Source organism: Pogoniulus pusillus, chromosome 4, assembly GCF_015220805.1.
Source record: "Pogoniulus pusillus isolate bPogPus1 chromosome 4, bPogPus1.pri, whole genome shotgun sequence".
Classification (NCBI taxonomy): domain Eukaryota; kingdom Metazoa; phylum Chordata; class Aves; order Piciformes; family Lybiidae; genus Pogoniulus; species Pogoniulus pusillus.
Genome location: NC_087267.1, coordinates 22403038 through 22420050, shown reverse-complemented (window position 1 = coordinate 22420050; position 17013 = coordinate 22403038). Strand labels below are relative to the sequence as shown.

At 47.1% G+C, this 17013-nt stretch overlaps 1 protein-coding gene across 1 annotated transcript in view; it reads left to right on the top strand.

Annotated features, from left to right (window-relative positions):
• Window positions 1–17013, top strand: part of VWF (von Willebrand factor) — a 220778-nt gene that overhangs the window by 59706 nt on the left and 144059 nt on the right. Inside the window, 5 exon segments of the mRNA XM_064142874.1 lie at window positions 4362–4417; window positions 4419–4464; window positions 4467–4602; window positions 6179–6276; window positions 7358–7518. Of these exon segments, the coding sequence (XP_063998944.1) occupies window positions 4362–4417; window positions 4419–4464; window positions 4467–4602; window positions 6179–6276; window positions 7358–7518 (497 nt within the window).

Sequence of the window (17013 nt, the reverse complement as noted above, 5' to 3'; positions counted from 1 at the left end):
TGATTAGATCCCCTCTCAATATCATCTCCAGAAAAATAGCCCCAGGCTCTCAGCCTTTCCTCACCAGGCATTTCTCCATTCCCTTCATCATCCTTGTAGCCCTCCCTTGGACTCTCTCCAGTAGATCCTTATCCCTCTTGAACTGGGGAGCCCAGAATTGGATGCAGTATTCCAGGTGGAGCCTCAGCAGGGCAGAGAAGAGAGAGAGAGAAGAACATCCCTGAATCTGCTGGCCACACTCTTCTCAATGCACCCCAGGATGCACAGGCCTCCTTGGCCTTGAAGGCACATTGCTTTTATGTTGTGAATGCTTTGTTAATCACCTGGGGCAAAACTCTCAAACCTGGGAGATCTTTGCTCTGCAGAGGGCTCCAGTCACCTTAGATGCCTCTAGGTTGTATCCTCAAGTTAGGGGGTTATACTCCCATGTGTGGGGCTTCAGGTGGCTCAGCAGAGTCTGGGAAGATGTTGCTGTAAGCATGCCTCTTCAGTTAGAATTCTGCATTTCAGCATTTTTTTGAAGGTGAGACATAGGTTAGCATGGGAGGCCCTGCTTGGATAGCCTCAGTGTTGGCTCAGTCCTGCTGCCAGCTGAGTAAGACTGCAGGGCTGTAGCCATTCCACACTCTCTCTTGCTGCTATAGTTCCCAGGGTCATGTGCTGACAGGAGAGGGGAAGGATTATCAGAGCATTCTGCAGGAGGAGTCTGCCACTTTGGTCTGCTCTAGTGTGACCTCAGCTGCAAGTCTGTGGCTAGCTCTGGAGCCCTCAGCACAGGAAGGACAAGGACCTGTTGGAGCAGGGTCAGAGGAGGACCATGAAAATGATGAGGGGTCTGGAGCAGTTCTGCTATAGTGACAGGTGGAGGGCACTGGGGATGTGCAGCCTGGAGAAGAGAAGGTTGCAGACTGAAAGGGCCTGCAAGAAGCCTGCAGAGGGACTGTTTGCAAAGGGCTGCAGTGGCAGGATGAGGGGCATTGAGAGTCTGAAATGAGAGAAGAGATTTGGATTGGATGTGAGGGTAGTTGAGCACTGGTACACGTTACCCAGAGAGATGGTCATGGGCCCATGCATAGGTATATTCAAGGTGAGGCTTGACAGGGCTCTGGGTGAGCTGATCTAGTAGAGGATGTCCCTTCCAACCCGGGTCCTTCTATGATTCTACAAGAGTGAAAGCCTCCTGTGTAACCCCTTGATACTGCTTTTAAAACGGTATGAATGTGCCAAATTTTATTTGCAGCTGCTTGCCTCACTTCGCTGCACATCCTCCTTCATTACCTGACAACTGCAGCAGTTTGCTTTGGAAGGTTGCTAAACCCACAAGGTTTGGTTATCAGGAGGGCTGTCAAAAGTCCTGGATAGCAGGGACATTATTGTCATGTCCTCAGAAACTTGTTGTCATAGCTGCCACCTAGTGCCGATGCTGCCGTGTGCAGAGGAATCCTAACAGAAGTGGTTTGGTTGGAAAAATCCTCTAGGATCATGGAGTCTGGCTGTCCACCTAATGCTGTCATGTCCTGGAGGGCTATGTCTGCACGTTTACTGAACACCTCCAGGGATGGTGCCTCCAGTAGCTCCCTGGGCAGCCTGTTCTGATGCCTGGCCACTCTGACAGTGAAGAATCACAGAACATTAGAGGTTGGAAGGGACCTCCAGAGACCATTGAGTCCAACCCCCCTGTCAAGGCAGGATCCCCTAGGGTAGTTCACACAGGAGTGCACCTAGGCAGGTTTTGAAAGTCTCCAGAGAAGGAGACTCCACAACCTCTCTGGGCAGCCTGTTCCAGGGCTCTGTCACCCTTACTGTAAAGAAATTTCTCCTCATGTTGAGTTGAAACTTTCTCTGTTCCAATTTGTATTGATTGCTCCTTGTCTTATTGCTGCTGACCACCAAAAAAGGATTGGTGCCATCCACTTGACACCCATCCCTCAGATATTTATAGATGTTGATCTCCTCTCCACAGCCCCAGGACTCCTAGTCTCTCTTCATAGGGGATATGCTCAAGTTCCCCAATCATCCTGGTGGCTTTCCACTGGACTCTCTCCAGCAGGTCCCTGTCTGTCTCTTGCATTGGGGAGTCCAAAACTGGCCACAGTATTGCAGGTGTGGCCTCATCAGGGTAGAGCAGAGGGGGAGCAGAACCTCCCTAGCCCTGCTGGCCACACTTTTCCTGATGCAGCCCAGGCTGCCATTGGCACTCTTGGCCACAAGGGCACATTGCAGAGCTTGCTGTCCACCAGCACTCCAAGGTCTTTCTCCACTGAGCTTTCCGGCAGAGCAGCCCCCAACCTGTAGTGTTGCTCCCCACGTGCAGCACTTTGCACTTGTCCTTATTGAACTTCATGTGGTTAGCTTTTGTCCAGCTCTCAGCCTCTCCAGATCTCATTGGATAGCAGCACAGTCTGATGGATGTCAGCCACCCCCTCAGTTTTCTATCAGCTATTTCTTAATATCCAATCTAAACCTTCCTTTGAACAACTTGAGGCCATTTCCTCTTGTTCTATCACTTGTTACATGGGAGAAAAAAAGAACCCCCACCTCACTACAATCTCCTTTGAGGGAGTTGTAGAGAACAAGAAAGTCTCAGCCTAGCCTCTATTTCTCCAGATTAAACAACCCCAGTTCCCTCAGCCACTTCTTGTAACACTTGTTCTCCAGACCCTTCACCATCTTTGTTGCCCTTCTCTGGAGGAGGTTACCTTAAAATCAGTGCAGTTGAAGTGGAAGTTTTACAAAGAAGGCGAAATGGCTCCACAGGCAATAATCAGATCTCCATAAAAGTAAATTCATCATCAAAAATCATTAGCACCCAAGGTTTGGCTGCTGAGGGACTTTTCTACGGGTGTCTGAGACAGGACAAGGAGAAATGGTTTGAAACTAACAGAGAGCAGGTTTTGAGTGGCTCTTCAGAAGAAGCTCTTCAGTTTGAGAGTGGTGAGGCTCTGGAATAGGCTGTCCAGGGAGGTTTGTGGCTGCCTGAGGTCTTGAGCAGCCAAGCGTACCTGAGAGCTGGTCCCTGCCCATGGTTGCAGAGATTGAAGCAGATGATCTCTGAGGTCTCTTCCAAGCCAAGCCTTTCTGTGATTCCATGATTGTTTAGATCTGTTTCCACAGCAGTCACTGGGAGCTCCTGCAATGTGAGGCTTTGAACTACTGTATCGAGACAAAAAAAAAATCTACATTTCTACTTATCATGACCAAATTGTCCCTAATTATGTTGCAAAGGAAGAGAAGCATTGAGGATCCTAACTTATAGATTGAAGTGCAGCATTTGGTGGCACAGACTCCACAGGTTTTCCAAGTGAAGACATTTATTTGCACAACTTATTTTTCTCATATACACTTCTAGTTCCATTCACATGGCAATCTACAGATAGTCTTCAGATCACACCCTTCACTACCCATGCATACTAATTATATTGGTTAATTACATCAGACCTACACCTGCATTCTTTCTGTTCACACTTCCATTTATGTACCATCTGCACCTAGATGGCAGACTATTGTTTCATACTAAACTGAACTTATCATTTCCATATTGAAAGTAATAACAGAGATTGGACAGAGCTCTGTGTTTTCTCATCTGGATGAGATTTTGTAGGTGGATTTTCCCTTGTAGAGGTTGCAAGGCTGTAATCCAATCCTGATACTAACTGGGGACTGGAGGTGACAAGGTTTTGATTATTCCTAGGTGACCAGTGCCTTGGCTTCCCTGATGCTGCAGAGACTAAGGACAGACAGGCCTTCAGAGATAAGTAGTATTGAGGTAAATACATTTTCTGGGCTCCTCAATTCAAGAGAGATGTTGAGGTACTGGAACATGTCCAGAGAAGGGGTGACAAAGCTGTGAGGGGAATGGAACACAGCCCTGTGAGGAGAGGCTGAGGGAGATGGGGGTGTTAACCTGGAGAAGAGGAGGCTCAGGGCTGACCTCATTGCTGTCTACAACTCCCTGAAGGGAGGCTGTAGTCAGGTGGGGGGTTGGTCTCTTATTCCAGGCACCCAGCAACAGAACAAGGAGACACAGTCTCAAGTTGTGCCGGGGGGGAGGTCTAGGCTGGATGTTAGGAGGAAGTTGTTGCCATAGAGAGTGAGTGGGCATTGAATGGGCTGCCCAGGAAGGTGGTGGAGTCACCATCCTGGAGGTGTTGAGCAAAAGCCTGCATGAGGCACTTAGTGCCATGGTTTAGTTGATTGTCTAGGTCTGGGTGCTAGGTTGGACTAGATGGAGGTCTCTTCCAGACTGCTTGCTTCTATGATCTCCTGCTTGCCAGTCTGTTGTAGGCAGCTTTTCCTTTAGTTGGCTTTGGACCACATGCCATTCTCTCATGTCTATCCATGGTGTGCTCATCACCCAACAGCAATGACCTGCCCTGAAGGCCAAGTGTACCAACAGTGTGGGACACCCTGCAACCAGGACCTGCAGATCTCTGTCCTATCCGGATGAATCCTGTGATGACATCTGTGTGAAGGATGCGACTGTCCCCCTGGGCACTACATGGATGAGCAGCAGCAGTGTGTGCCCAGGTCTCAGTGCTCCTGTTATTATGATGGTGAGATCTTCCAGCCAGAGGACATCTTTTCAGATCATTACACTATGTGGTAAGTGTAATGTTTATCATTCTTCCTACATGCCTTTTGGATTGCCTGAAAGGTTAACTGTCCTGAGTTCCTTTACCTCCACTGAAACCAGATTAAAAGAAGATGGGGTTCCACCTCCAACAGACCATGGAGTGAGTTTTGCTGTTGCACCTTTCCATAATATTTTCAAATAGTAACAGGCTGTAGCTCCTTTGCCTCCACTGAAACTAGCTTAAAAGAGGACAAGATCTGCCTCTGACAAATCAAGGGGTGAGTTTGGCTCTTGCCACCTCTCTATAGTAATTTCAAATGGTAACTGGCTGAGCTCCTTTGCCTGCACCGAATCCACCTTGAAAGAGGGACCAAGTTCCACTTCTGATAAACCAAGCAGTGAATTTTTCTGTTGCACTTCTCTATAGTAATTTCAAATGGTAACTGGTTGAGCTACTTAGAGCTTTTAATCTGAAACCAAATTAAAAGTGGACAAGGTTCCACCTCCGACAAACCAAGGGGTGAGTTTGGCTGTTGCACCTCTCTCTCTAAATGATTTCTATTGGCAACTCAGAAAACAGGACTAAGCCCTGTTCTGTGAACAGCTCCTGACAGTTTGAACCAGAGTTTTAATTACTGACAAAAACTAATATTTTTTTAGGTTTTTAAAATGCAACCAGATCAATTTCTTGAATGGTAAAACCTAATTGGTTCTCTCAAAGACATAATATTCAAAATGTATTTCTACATTAAGGAGAATTAAGGAGTTAAATTGAGGAGTGGGGAATACAGAGCAGGCATGGAATTAGCTGTGTGGTTCCTGGTGAAGCCCAGTTTTGAGAACAGTGTCTTCTCCTTTTCTCTTCTACCACAGAAGTCATAAGATGCAGGCACTAAGTGGTCCCTTAACCCTCTGCACAGCAGACCTGCCCTATTATCTTGCCCACTGTTGTGGCTACATTGGATTCAACAGGACCAGGTTACCTATAAAGGAGTTCCCGTTGCTGGTGTATCCACTACAACAAGGTTGAACTTCAAGGCTGATAAGCAGAGTGGATGGAGAGTAAACAGATGAGCCCTGAGCAGAGGTGTAATTTTGGTACAGTGTGAGCAAAGGCTGAATGCCACTTTGTTAAATATTCTAACTTCTTACTCTGTGCCAAAGTAGAAATAACCCAGCATCCTCTTCCTTCTGCATTGTCTGGTTTCCTTGAGTATGACCTGATGAAGAAATATTCTCAGTGTTTAAGACTCATTTGCTAGCGTTTGCTGTGACTGCTACAGCAGGTGCCAGTTGAGTAAACATGCTGGCTTTGACTCTTTAGAGGGATAGCAGTACCCTTGACTGTAATTCTGGGAGGAAAATGAAGTTGAGAAACAGTTGCTGTAAGCTGTTGTCATGGTCAGTGTTTCAGAACCACTGTGGAATCTCCCTTTCTGGAGAGGAGAGATCAGGCTGGATGAGGCTGTGGCCAGGCTGATCTAGGATAGGGTGTCCCTGCCCATGGCAGGGGAGATGGAACTAGATGATTCTTGTGGTGCCTTCCAACCTGACTGATTCTGTGATGCTATATAAAATATCCTCTCTCTCTGCTTTTTTTCTTAGCTATTGTGAGAATGGTTTCATGCACTGCAGTACCAGCAGAGCTCCTGGTGCCTTCCTGCCAGACACTTTCATTGATGAGAGGCCATCTGCAGAAGTTAGTATGCCTTAAAAAAAACCCACAACAAAACAGCTTTCTGATTATTGTTTTTTATTGTTCTCTTTCTTCATTCTCTTGGAATTTAAAAGATGGAAGGAGTACCAGAGGTTGCAGCAGCTGAGGATGGTTGTGAGGCTTTCAAACTGTTTTGTTTGGCTGTGTTTTGTTGTTTTCTTTTCTTAAAGGATAGAAACAAAATGTTAGCATGACACCTCGGCTGTGAGGATAGACTGGGCAAGCTGGGGCTGTTTAGCCTGGAGAAAAGAAGGCTCTGGGGAGACCTGAGAGCCTGCCTTCCAGTACCTGAAGGGATCCTACAGGAATGCTGCACAGAGACTTTTCCTGAGGGTGTCTGTAGTCAGCTGAGGGAGAGCAGGGTTAAGTTAGATCTTAAGACAAAATTCTTCAGTAGGAGGGTGGTGAGAGTCTGGAACAGGCCTGCCCAGGGAGGCTGTGGCTGCATCCTCCTTGAGACTGTCAAAGACCAGGTTGGATGAGGCCTTGAGGAATTGAGTCTACTTGAGAGACATCTCTGCCTGAGAAGAGAAGGCTTAGAGGAGACATTATTACCATGTACAAATATATAAGGGGTGGGACTGCCTTTTTACAAGGAATCAACATGTCAAAGACAAGGGGTGATGGATGTAAGCTACTCATGGGGGGAGTCTGGTTTGACTCCAGAAGAAAAACTTTTCCCAGTGAGAAGAGTTGGGCATTGAAATAATCTCTCAAGTTAAGCAATGGATTCCCCTCCAATAGTCAGGTGGAAGACTCAGCTTGGCAGAGTGCTGGGGCAGCTGATTTTCAGCTCCACTATCACATGGAAAGTTGGGCTAGATGATCCTTGGGGTCCCTTCCAATCTGGCATTCTGTGATTCTGAGCAGACATGGTTTTGCGGCAGCCTAGCAGAGGTCGCCTCATGGCAAGTGGGAACTGTTACCATTATCATGTCACACCAGTGGGTATTGCTCCATTCTACATCCTGCCTTTTTAGTAGAAGATCTGATCCATACTTCAGCAAAGCACTGTGCTAACAATACTCCAGTTCTAATTGCAATCTCGATATATTTCTCTTTTAAAGTCAAAGATAGCTTGAACATGCAGATACCCATGGAAAGATTGGTCTGTCCTTGCAAACAACCCCAGAGCTGAAGGGTGGAGTGTGCCAAAACTTGCCAGAATTATGACTTGGAGTGCATCAGCCATGGTTGCATATCTGGATGCCTCTGTCCAAAAGGGATGGTAAGAAGGCTCCTTTTTTATTTCTGCCCTCCCTGTTCTGCCTCCCTTGCCTCCTTTTCATAGAATCATAGAATCAACAGTTGGAAGAGACCTCCAAGATCATCCAGACCAACCTAGCACCCAGCCCTAGACAATCAACTACACATGGCACTAAGTGCCCCATCCAGGCTTTGCTTGAACACCTCCAGGGATGGTGACTCCACCACCTCCCTGGGCAGCCCATTTCAATGCCAATCACTCTCTCTGCCAGCAACTTCCTCCTAACATCCAAACTAGACCTCCCCAGATTGCACAACTTGAGATTGTGTCCCCTTGTTCTGTTGCTGGTTGCCTGGCAGAAGACACCAACCTCCACCTGGCTACAGCCTCCCTTCAGGTACTTGTAGACAGCAATAAGGTCAGCCCTGAGCCTCCTCTTCTCCAGGCTGCACACCTCCAGCTCCCTCAGCCTCTCCTCACAGGGCTGTGTTCCATTCCCCTCACCAGCTTCATCACCCTTCTCTGGACACATTCCAGTTTCTCAACATCTCTTGAATTGAATTTTCTGCCCCCCCGCTCCTTGTTCTGGCTCCCGGTTTTGTGCCCTGGTAGCTTGGTTGTGAAGCCCTAACTCTGCCAAATTGTGCTTGGTTTAAAATGTGCATTAATACAGCTTCATTGATATTTTAACTTGTAATAATAATTGATAATCAAAAAGGCCAACATCTATTTTTTAAAACATTTATATCTTCAACTCTCCTCCCAAACTCCTCTTGAGCCTTCATTAGTCAGAGAGACAAAAGTACACAGGCACTCATACCCCAACTGCCCACCTCACATCCACACAAACCTCCTGCTGATCTTTGTTTCCTCTTTGTCAAGTCTCCATCTCTGCTGCTGCTTTCCTGTGCCTTGTACAAAACTCCTCCTGGTGAGAGGGAATGTATGACAAAGACCCTGCAAGGATAACCTTGGAGGATATCCTGGAGTTGCAGACAGTGGTGCTGAACATCCTTTTCTTTTTTTTTTATTCCACTAGTAAGGTGCCTTCTGGAGTTCAGAATTATGTTGCCCTGCCAGCCTCAAATTCAATTCTTAGTTTAGTTACTTCTAAATAGAGAAAGCAGCAAATAGTCATCTGCTAAGTTAGTGACTGTGAACTCAGGTGTCAGCTTTAGAGCTCTGATGCAAAAACAGATGCAGCAGAACAGGCAGCAGAGTGCTGCTGCTGTTCTCTGAGCAACAGAAACAGACATCAGTGTTTCACTTCTGTGCAGGTGAGGAGTTGTGCACAGGGTCTCACAGAGGCTATGGTTATCATCCCAAGCATAATGAGAACAGGATTAAAGTGGACCACATAGCTTACTCCTTATAAACAAATGGCACTCTTGAGTTCTCTGTCCAAGGAAACAAACGAGTTGAGTAAGTGTGTGAGGTTCAGTGAATTCCATCTCAAGGAGAAAAGACTTCTTTACTGTGAAGGTGATACGGCAGTGGAACAGGGCTGCCCAGAATGGTGTGGTGGAGTCTTCTTCTCTAGAGATATTCAAACTCACCTGGATGCATTCCTGTGTAATGTGCTTAAAGTGGTCTTACTGTGCAGGGGGATTGGGGCTGGATGACCTCTGAGAGGCCCCTTCCAAGTGCTAACATTCTGTGATTCATAGAATCATAGAATGGTTTAGGTTGGAAGTCGACTTCAAAGATCATCCAGTTCCACCCTCTTTCCATAGGCAGGGACATCTCCCACTAGAACAGGTTACTCAAGGCCTCATCCAACCTGGCCTTGAATACCTCCAGGGAGGGAGCATCCACAACCTCCTGGGCAACCTGTGCCAGTGTCTCACCCACCTCACTGGAAAGAACTTCCTAATATCTAGTTTAAATCTCCCCTCTGCCATTTTAAACCATTACTCCTCATTCTGTCATTACAAGACCCTTGTAATAGTCCCTCCTCATCCTCCTGTAGCCCCTTTCTCATACTGGACAGGCCACTCCAAGGTTTCCTCAAAGCCTTCTTTTGTCCAGGCTGAAAGGCTCAAACTTTCATAGCCTGTCCTCCTAGCAGAGGTGCTCCAGCCCACTGATCATTTTCGTGGCCTCCTCTGGACTTGCTCCAACAGTGTCCTTCTTGTGTTCAGGACTCCAGAACTGCGCACTGTACTCCAGGGTGGGGGTCTTATGAAAGCAGTGTAAAGGGACAGAATCCCCTTTCTTGCCCTGCTGGCCACACTGCTCTTTGCTGCAGCCCAGGCACACCTGGCAGATGCTGGAAAAGAGAGTGGAAGTTGTGCCTTTATTTTTTTCAAGGGACCTAGTGGTCCTCTTGTGCTGGTGAACATTTTTTGACTCAGAAACGCATATGGAAAAGAAAGAAGATTTTAAATGCTGCAATCTGGGAGGCATGGAAATGCTAAAGATTACTTTGCTTTTTCTTTAACTCTTTTATCACTTCTAGAGATGCGACTTGGATAACAGGCACTGGACATGGACTGTGTTCAGCTCCTCACAAGAAGGATATGGACCTGTTGAGCAGGTCCAGAGAAGGGCCATGAAAATTATCAGGGAGCTGGAGCAGCTCTGGCTGTGAGGACAGGCTAGAGGGAGCTGGGATTGTTCAGCCTGGAGAAGGGAAGGTTCCAGGCAGACTTAAGGGCAGCCTGCCAGTAGCTGAAGGGGGCTGCAAGAGGTCTGCAGAGGGCTGTTTGCAAAGGCCCTGCAGGGACATGATGAGGGCTATGATTTGAAATGAAGAGCAGAGCAGATTTAGTTGGATGTGGAGAAATCAAGTTCTTTAGCATGGGGGTGCTGAGACACTGCAACAGGTTGCCCAGAGAGGTAACTGAGGCTCATCCCTGGAGATATTCAAGGAGTGAGACCTTGAGGAAGGGCTGTGAGCAACCTGCTTCCCTAGTGGAGAAATGTCTTGCTGACTGGATGATCTTTGGAGACCCGTTTTCAGCTCAAACCATTCTCTGATTCAAGTCAACACTCTAAGGATAATATAAGCAAGCAAATTTGTGAAGTATTCAACAGTGGAAGATAATAATGGGGACACTCGCCCCAAGATCCCTTCCTCTTCATTAACCGTCAAGTGTAGTAGTAAATTTCCTGAGCCATTTTATTAGGTTGAAGCTATCATTCAAACAATTGCTTCACACTGCTCCTGCCAGAACGGAGCAGCCTTTTGGCAGTTCAGATTGGAATCTCCAACTGACTCTGCAGTGATGTGAAATGTCCCTCTGAATTCCCCAAGATGTTTTGTCAGGTGTTGGTTTAGAATTCAGTCTTTTTTTAAAGAGCCAGTGAAGTAGGTTCTGTCCACTAGGTGACAGTCTGGTCCAAGCTTCTAGCACATTCACTCTCTTAACTGCTCGCTTCAGTCAGCTTCTTTCTGGCAGGAAATCAAAGTGACAAGAGCTGTGGTTCTACGGGTCATGATGGGAGAAGCCACAATACAGCTGAGCAAAAGGCTGGCCATGGGTGACCTTTTCTGTGTGGCTGGCTCTTGGCATGTGGCTCCAGGGGAGCTGCCAGCTTGTTGTGGTCAATGGGGTTAAATCCAATTGGAGACTGGTCACAGGTGGAGTCCCTCAGGGCTCAGTTGTGGGTCCAGTCTTGTTTAATCTCTTAATAAATGACCTGGATGAGGGGATCAAATGCATCCTCAGCAAATTTGCAGATGACACCAAATTAAACAGAAGTGTCAATATGCTGGAGAGTAGGAAAGCTCTGCAGAGGGATTTGGACAGGCTGGACCAATGGACAGAGGCCAATGACATGAGCTTTAACAAGGCCAAGTGCCAGGTCATGCACTTTGGCCACAACAACCTCCAGCAGCCCTACAGGCTGGGGGAAGAGTGCCTGGAGAGCTGCCTGGCGGAAAAGGATCTGGGGGTGTTGGTGGACAGCTGGCTGGACATGAGCCAGCAGTGTGCCCAGGTGGCCAAGAAGGCCAACAGCATCCCAGCCTATATCAGAAATGGTGTGAGCAGCAGGAGCAGGGAAGTGCTCATGTCCCTGTACTCAGCACTCGTGAGACCACACCTCAAGTACTGTGTCCAGTTTTGGTCACCACAGTACAGGAGGGACACTGAGGTGCTGGAGTGGGTGCAGAGAAGGGTGACGAGGCTGGGGAGAAGTCTGGCAAACATGACCTGTGAGGAGCAGCTGAGGGAACTGGGACTGTTTAGTCTGGAGGAAAGTAGGCTGAGAGGGGACCTTATTGCCCTCTACAACTACCTAAAAGGAGACTGTAGTGAGGCTGGAGCTGGTCTCTTCTCCTGAATTACTAATGATAGGACAAGAGGAAATGGCCTCAAGTTGCATCAGGGGAGGTTTAGGTAGGATGTTGGGAGGAAGTTCTTTCCTGAGCAGGTGGTCACTGGCACTGGAACAGGCTGCCCAGGGAGGTGGTAGAATTGCCATCCCTGGAGGTGTTTAAGAGGAGAGTGGATGTTGTGCTTGAGGCTATGGTCTAGTGCTGAAGGATGCTGGGATGAAGGTTGGCCTGGCTGCTCCTGGTGGTCCATTCCAAGCATAGTGATTCCTAGTGCTTAGATGTTGTGCTGAGGGATCTGGTTTAGTCAAGGACTTGTCAGCATGAAACAAATAATTTGACTTGATGAGCTTGAAGGACTTTCCAATCTAAGAAATTCTGTGATTCTCTTAGCAAAGAGAAGTTTCTTCCTTGTCACCAACAGATACCTAATTAGGATTGTTTGTTGAAGGCCTTTCCCTTATTCCTCCATTCTTCTATGTGTCTCCAGTGTCAGCTGATGACTAGGTTCTCCTATGTATCCTGCTTCTCTACCTTGAAGACTCTGGGCACACTGAAGGAAAGTGCTGCAAAGCAGGGAGGTGGTAGAAACTGCCTCCTTGGAGGTCTTTAAAGCCAGGGTGAATGTGATCTAGTATGAGGTGTCCCTGCAGGGGAGTTTGAGCTAGATGATTCTTGAGGTAGCTTCCAGCCCTGACAGTTCTATAATTCTGAAGTTAGTAAGTGTGTGTTCTTCAGACTTATAAGAATAAAGTGACACACAAAAAAAGGTGAGGAACAAGTTCTTTAGTGTAAGAGTGGTGGAACAATGCAGCAGGTTGCCCAGGGAGGCAGTTGAGGCCCCATCCTTGGAGATGCTCAAGGTGAGGCTGGACAGGGCTGTAAGCAACCTGCTGTAGTGAAGGAAGTCCAGTAGGATAACATAGATTATTCGTCCCTTGTACTCGGTATTGGTCAGGCCACACCTTGAGTGCTGTGTCCAGTTCTGGGCTACTCATCTCAAGAGATGTTGAGGTACTGGAACATGGTCAGAGAAGGGTGACAAAGCTGGTGAGGGGAATGGAACACAGCCCTGTGAGGAGAGGCTGAGGGAGCTGGGGGTGTGCAGCCTGGAGAAGAGGAGGCTCAGGGGTGACCTCATTGCTGTCTACAAGTACCTGAAGGGAGGCTGTAGCCAGGTGGAGGTTGGTGTCTTCTGCCAGGCAACCAGCAACAGAACAAGGGGACACAGTCTCAAGTTGTGCAATCTGGGGAGGTCTAGTTTGGATGTTAGGAGGAAGTTGTTGGCAGAGAGAGTGATTGGCATTGGAATGGGCTGCCCAGGGAGGTGGTGGAGTCACCATCCCTGGAAGTGTTCAAGCAAAGCCTGGATGAGGCACTTAGTGCCATGGTGTAGTTGATTGTCTAGGGCTGGGTGCTAGGTTGGTCTGGATGATCTTGGAGTTCTCTTCCAAACTGGTTGGACAGTTCTCAAGGTGTGGCCTGACCAGTGCTGAGTACAGGGACAGAATTACCTCCCTTGTCCTGCTGGCCACACTGGTCCTGATGCAGGCCAGGATGCCATTGGCTCTCTTGGCTACCTGGGCATACTGCTGGCTCATCGTCAGCTACTATCTGTCAGTACCCACAGGTCCCTTTCTTCCAGGCTGCTCTCAGCCACTCTGTTCCCAGCCTGTAGTGCTGCTTGGGGTTACTGTGGCCAAAGTGTAGTATCCTGCACTTGGCCATGTTAAATCTCATCCCATTGGCCTCTGCCCACCCATCCAGCCTGTCAAGGTCCCTCTGCAGGGCTGTGCCATGCAAAGAAATTCCTCTTTTTCTGCCTTTTGATCATCTTGAGGGTGGGAAATTCTCCATATTTGTCACCTTTTTTTTTTTCTTTCTCCACAGAGGAGAAATGATAAATCATAACATATGTGCAAAAGTGTGAGGGAAAATGTTTTCTCGGATTACTTTGCCCCACTGCATGATTTTTCCCATTGGAAAATATTAATGAATAATCAACTGAGAGTAAAAGCCTCCTTTCTTGGAGGGGGGAAAAAAAGGAGCAGAACAATCAGAAAGTACAAAATGCAGTGTTATAAAGGGGACTAGTTGAAATCTGAGTTTGGAGTAAAATGCAATGAGGCCGATTTAAGAGTTATTAAATAATTTATTAATATACACAAAATAATTCCCCCAAACTTATTTACAACTCTCCACACAAGTTCTTGGATGCGGTTAGCAGAACTATTTCACAGAATGTCTCTATACAGTGGAATTTTGAAAAGTTTCAGAAAATGTCTTTAATAGAGACTGGCAGCTTCATTCACCGCTTGTGAGGTTGGTTAAAATCCTTTGGCAACTTGAACAAAGAATGGAGAATACTCACTAGTCCTAATGTCTATGGCCCAAAACATAGGCAGGAAAACATTCAACAGAAGTCTGGTGGCAAATTCCATGCGGGCTGCAAAGTGGAATCAGCTGCTGGCTGAGGTGGCTTGAGGTGACTGAGGTGACAGGCAGGTGAGTGGCAGGTCAACGAGGAACGAACGAGCATGCAAGCCCCTTATTCACCTGTTCACCCCCATTTATAGGGTAATGGCCGAGGCTAATGGTCTCATTGGCCACACAATCACCCAATCACCTCTGGCAATCACCCAAGTAGACCCAAAAATGGAAGAACCCACAGGCTGCTGTCTTCCAAAAATGGGGGGCGCATTCGCCTTGCGTGCGACAGGGGCGCGGTCCCCATGAAACCCCTCTCAGGCAATCAGACTAAACCAGACTCAGTTGCCTGGGTTTCTTTGTCCTGTTTTCCTGCCTCTGGCTGCAATGCAGACAGGCAGGTAAATAAGAGAAGACATGCTTACGCCCATTTTATGTCCTTTAGATCTATTCACCACATGCAGACACTTCAAAACTTAAAAATCAATTGCTCTCAATTACCAACAAGCAAAGCTAAATCAAGGTTTGAAATTGAGATTAAACAGGGTAATGTGGATGGTGAGATAAAAGTACTTCAAATACGAGGATATGATAGTATTAAAAGGAAAAATTCTTTCAGCCTGAGTATTTCAAGCAGAAAAGTTTGAAAGGGCTTTTTCTTCCAAGCTGTTTTCAATAGGAGCTTAATCAAGTGCCATTTTCTTCACACGTGACAATCTTCCTGAGAAGGTGAGTGCCAGCTGCCTGCTCTAGCACGCAGAAACACAATGCCAACGCCCCCTGCCGGAGCAGGAGCACTCAAAGCAGGTCACATAGGAACACATCCAGATGGGTTTGGAATGTCGCAGAGATGACTCCACAACTTCTCTGTGCAGCCTGCTCCAGGGCTCTATCACCCTCACAGGGAAAAAGTTTCCTTTCTGTTCCTGTGGAATCTCCTCTGCTCCAGCTTGCCCTTACTGCCCCTTGTCCTTTCATTGGACATCCCTGAGCAGAGCCTGCCTCTGTCGTCCTGACACTGCCCTGCACATCTTTATCCACGTGAATGAGGGCAGCCCTCAGGCTCCTCTGCGCCAAGCCCCAGCTCCCTCAGCCTGTCCTCACAGGGAGTTTTTCCACTGCCTGCAACATCTTTTTGGTTCTCTGCTGGAGACTTTCAAGCAGTTCCCTGTGGTCCTTCTTGAATTAAAGGGTCCAGAAGCGGACCCAGTATTTCAGATGCAGTCTCAGCATGGCAGAGAAGAGAAGGAGAACCTCTCTTGGTCTAATAACCAAGCTCCTTCTAATACACCCCAGGGTACCGTTGGCCTTCTTGGCCACAAGGGCCTTCTTGTGCATCTGCCCAAGTGTAATGCTTCATAAAACAGATGTAAGAAGCATACAGGTAGTGTAAGAAAGAAGAGCCAGTGGTAATCCAGCATATGTTGAGTGCTCTGTCCTGCTTTTGGCTGTTTTTTTTCCCCACAGAAATGACAGCTGGTTTCAGTTAAAATGTGTCAACTCTTTGGTTCTAAGCAGATTCATTTTGTAGAATGGGTTGTGTTTGAAGGAACCTCCAAGGCTAGAGATGTGATAAGGGAAATTGTTTGAAGCTGAGTGAGAGCAGGCTTAGACTGGAGCTTAGGAAGAAGTTCTTCAGTAGGAGGGTGGTGAGATTCTGGAATAGGCTACCCAGGGAGGTTGTGGCTGTCTCCTGCCAGGGAGCGTTGAAGGCCAGGTTGGATGAGTTCTTGAGAAGCTGAGTCAAGAAGTTGAGAGATGTCTTTGCCCATGCTGGGGAGTTGGAGTAGATGAGCTCTGAGATCCCTTCCAACAGGAGCCATTCTATGATTCCATGATAATCCACTGAGTTTTTCAGCAACAATTATTAGCCTTCTGGTCAAATTCCACTTTGGGTATTTGCGTTCAGCTTTCTAAATACCATTCCCCTACTCTGCAGTGTTCAGGACAGGTAGACCTCCCTCTTTGTCCGTGGATCAGCAGTTGCTGCACTGTCGCTTCGTGGTGGCCACATGGTTGCGATGAAGCCAGTAGTAGCACTCTCTTAAGGCTCTGAGTTGGTGATAGGCTGTGAGTAGTTTCATGTCAATCTGCCAGATAGAAAGTAGAGAGATTCTAGTCCTCCTTTTACTAATCCCAAATTTTATATTCAGAGCCTAGCCCTCAAGTCTAGTGTGAACTCCTTCCTGAACGCTTGCAGAACTCAGCAAAGCAGCCTGAGGTCATGCTGCTTTTTCCTCCTTTTTTTTTTTCTTTTTCCTTTTCTGTTGCATGTCATCAGGAAGGAAGGAATTAAACACCCCTGGAACCATATGGTCTTCTCTGGCCTGTTTTCTCCCCATCCTTTGTGGAGATTAAGTTAGAGGCAGAGCCCCAGCTCTATCAGCTAGAAAAGCATTTCTTTCTTTATGTCTCCCTTCTATCATTGTGAGTTCATTTGGCATAACTTAACTGTCCATAAGCCACAGAGCTGCGGAGCTGTGAGTGAGTGAAGGCTCTCTGGGCTGTCAGATCCTTGTTTGTTTTGTTGTTTTTTGACTAGCAGTTCCCTGTGGCAGTTCTAGGTCCCCACAGGAAAAAAACAGAGCTGTTCTTCTTTATTAATCTGGCCTGCAGATTATGTTGATCTCATTGGCTCATATTTAATGGTTAAAGAAAAAACCCAAACAAACAAACAAAAAAAACCCAAACCCAACTATTTTAATGATTTTACAGAAAGTTGAAAACAGGAAGGTGATATTTTGTGACTTCTGAATGAACGGGAAATGCTATCCAGTTTGGTATTCCATGGAGCAAAGAGACAAACCAGT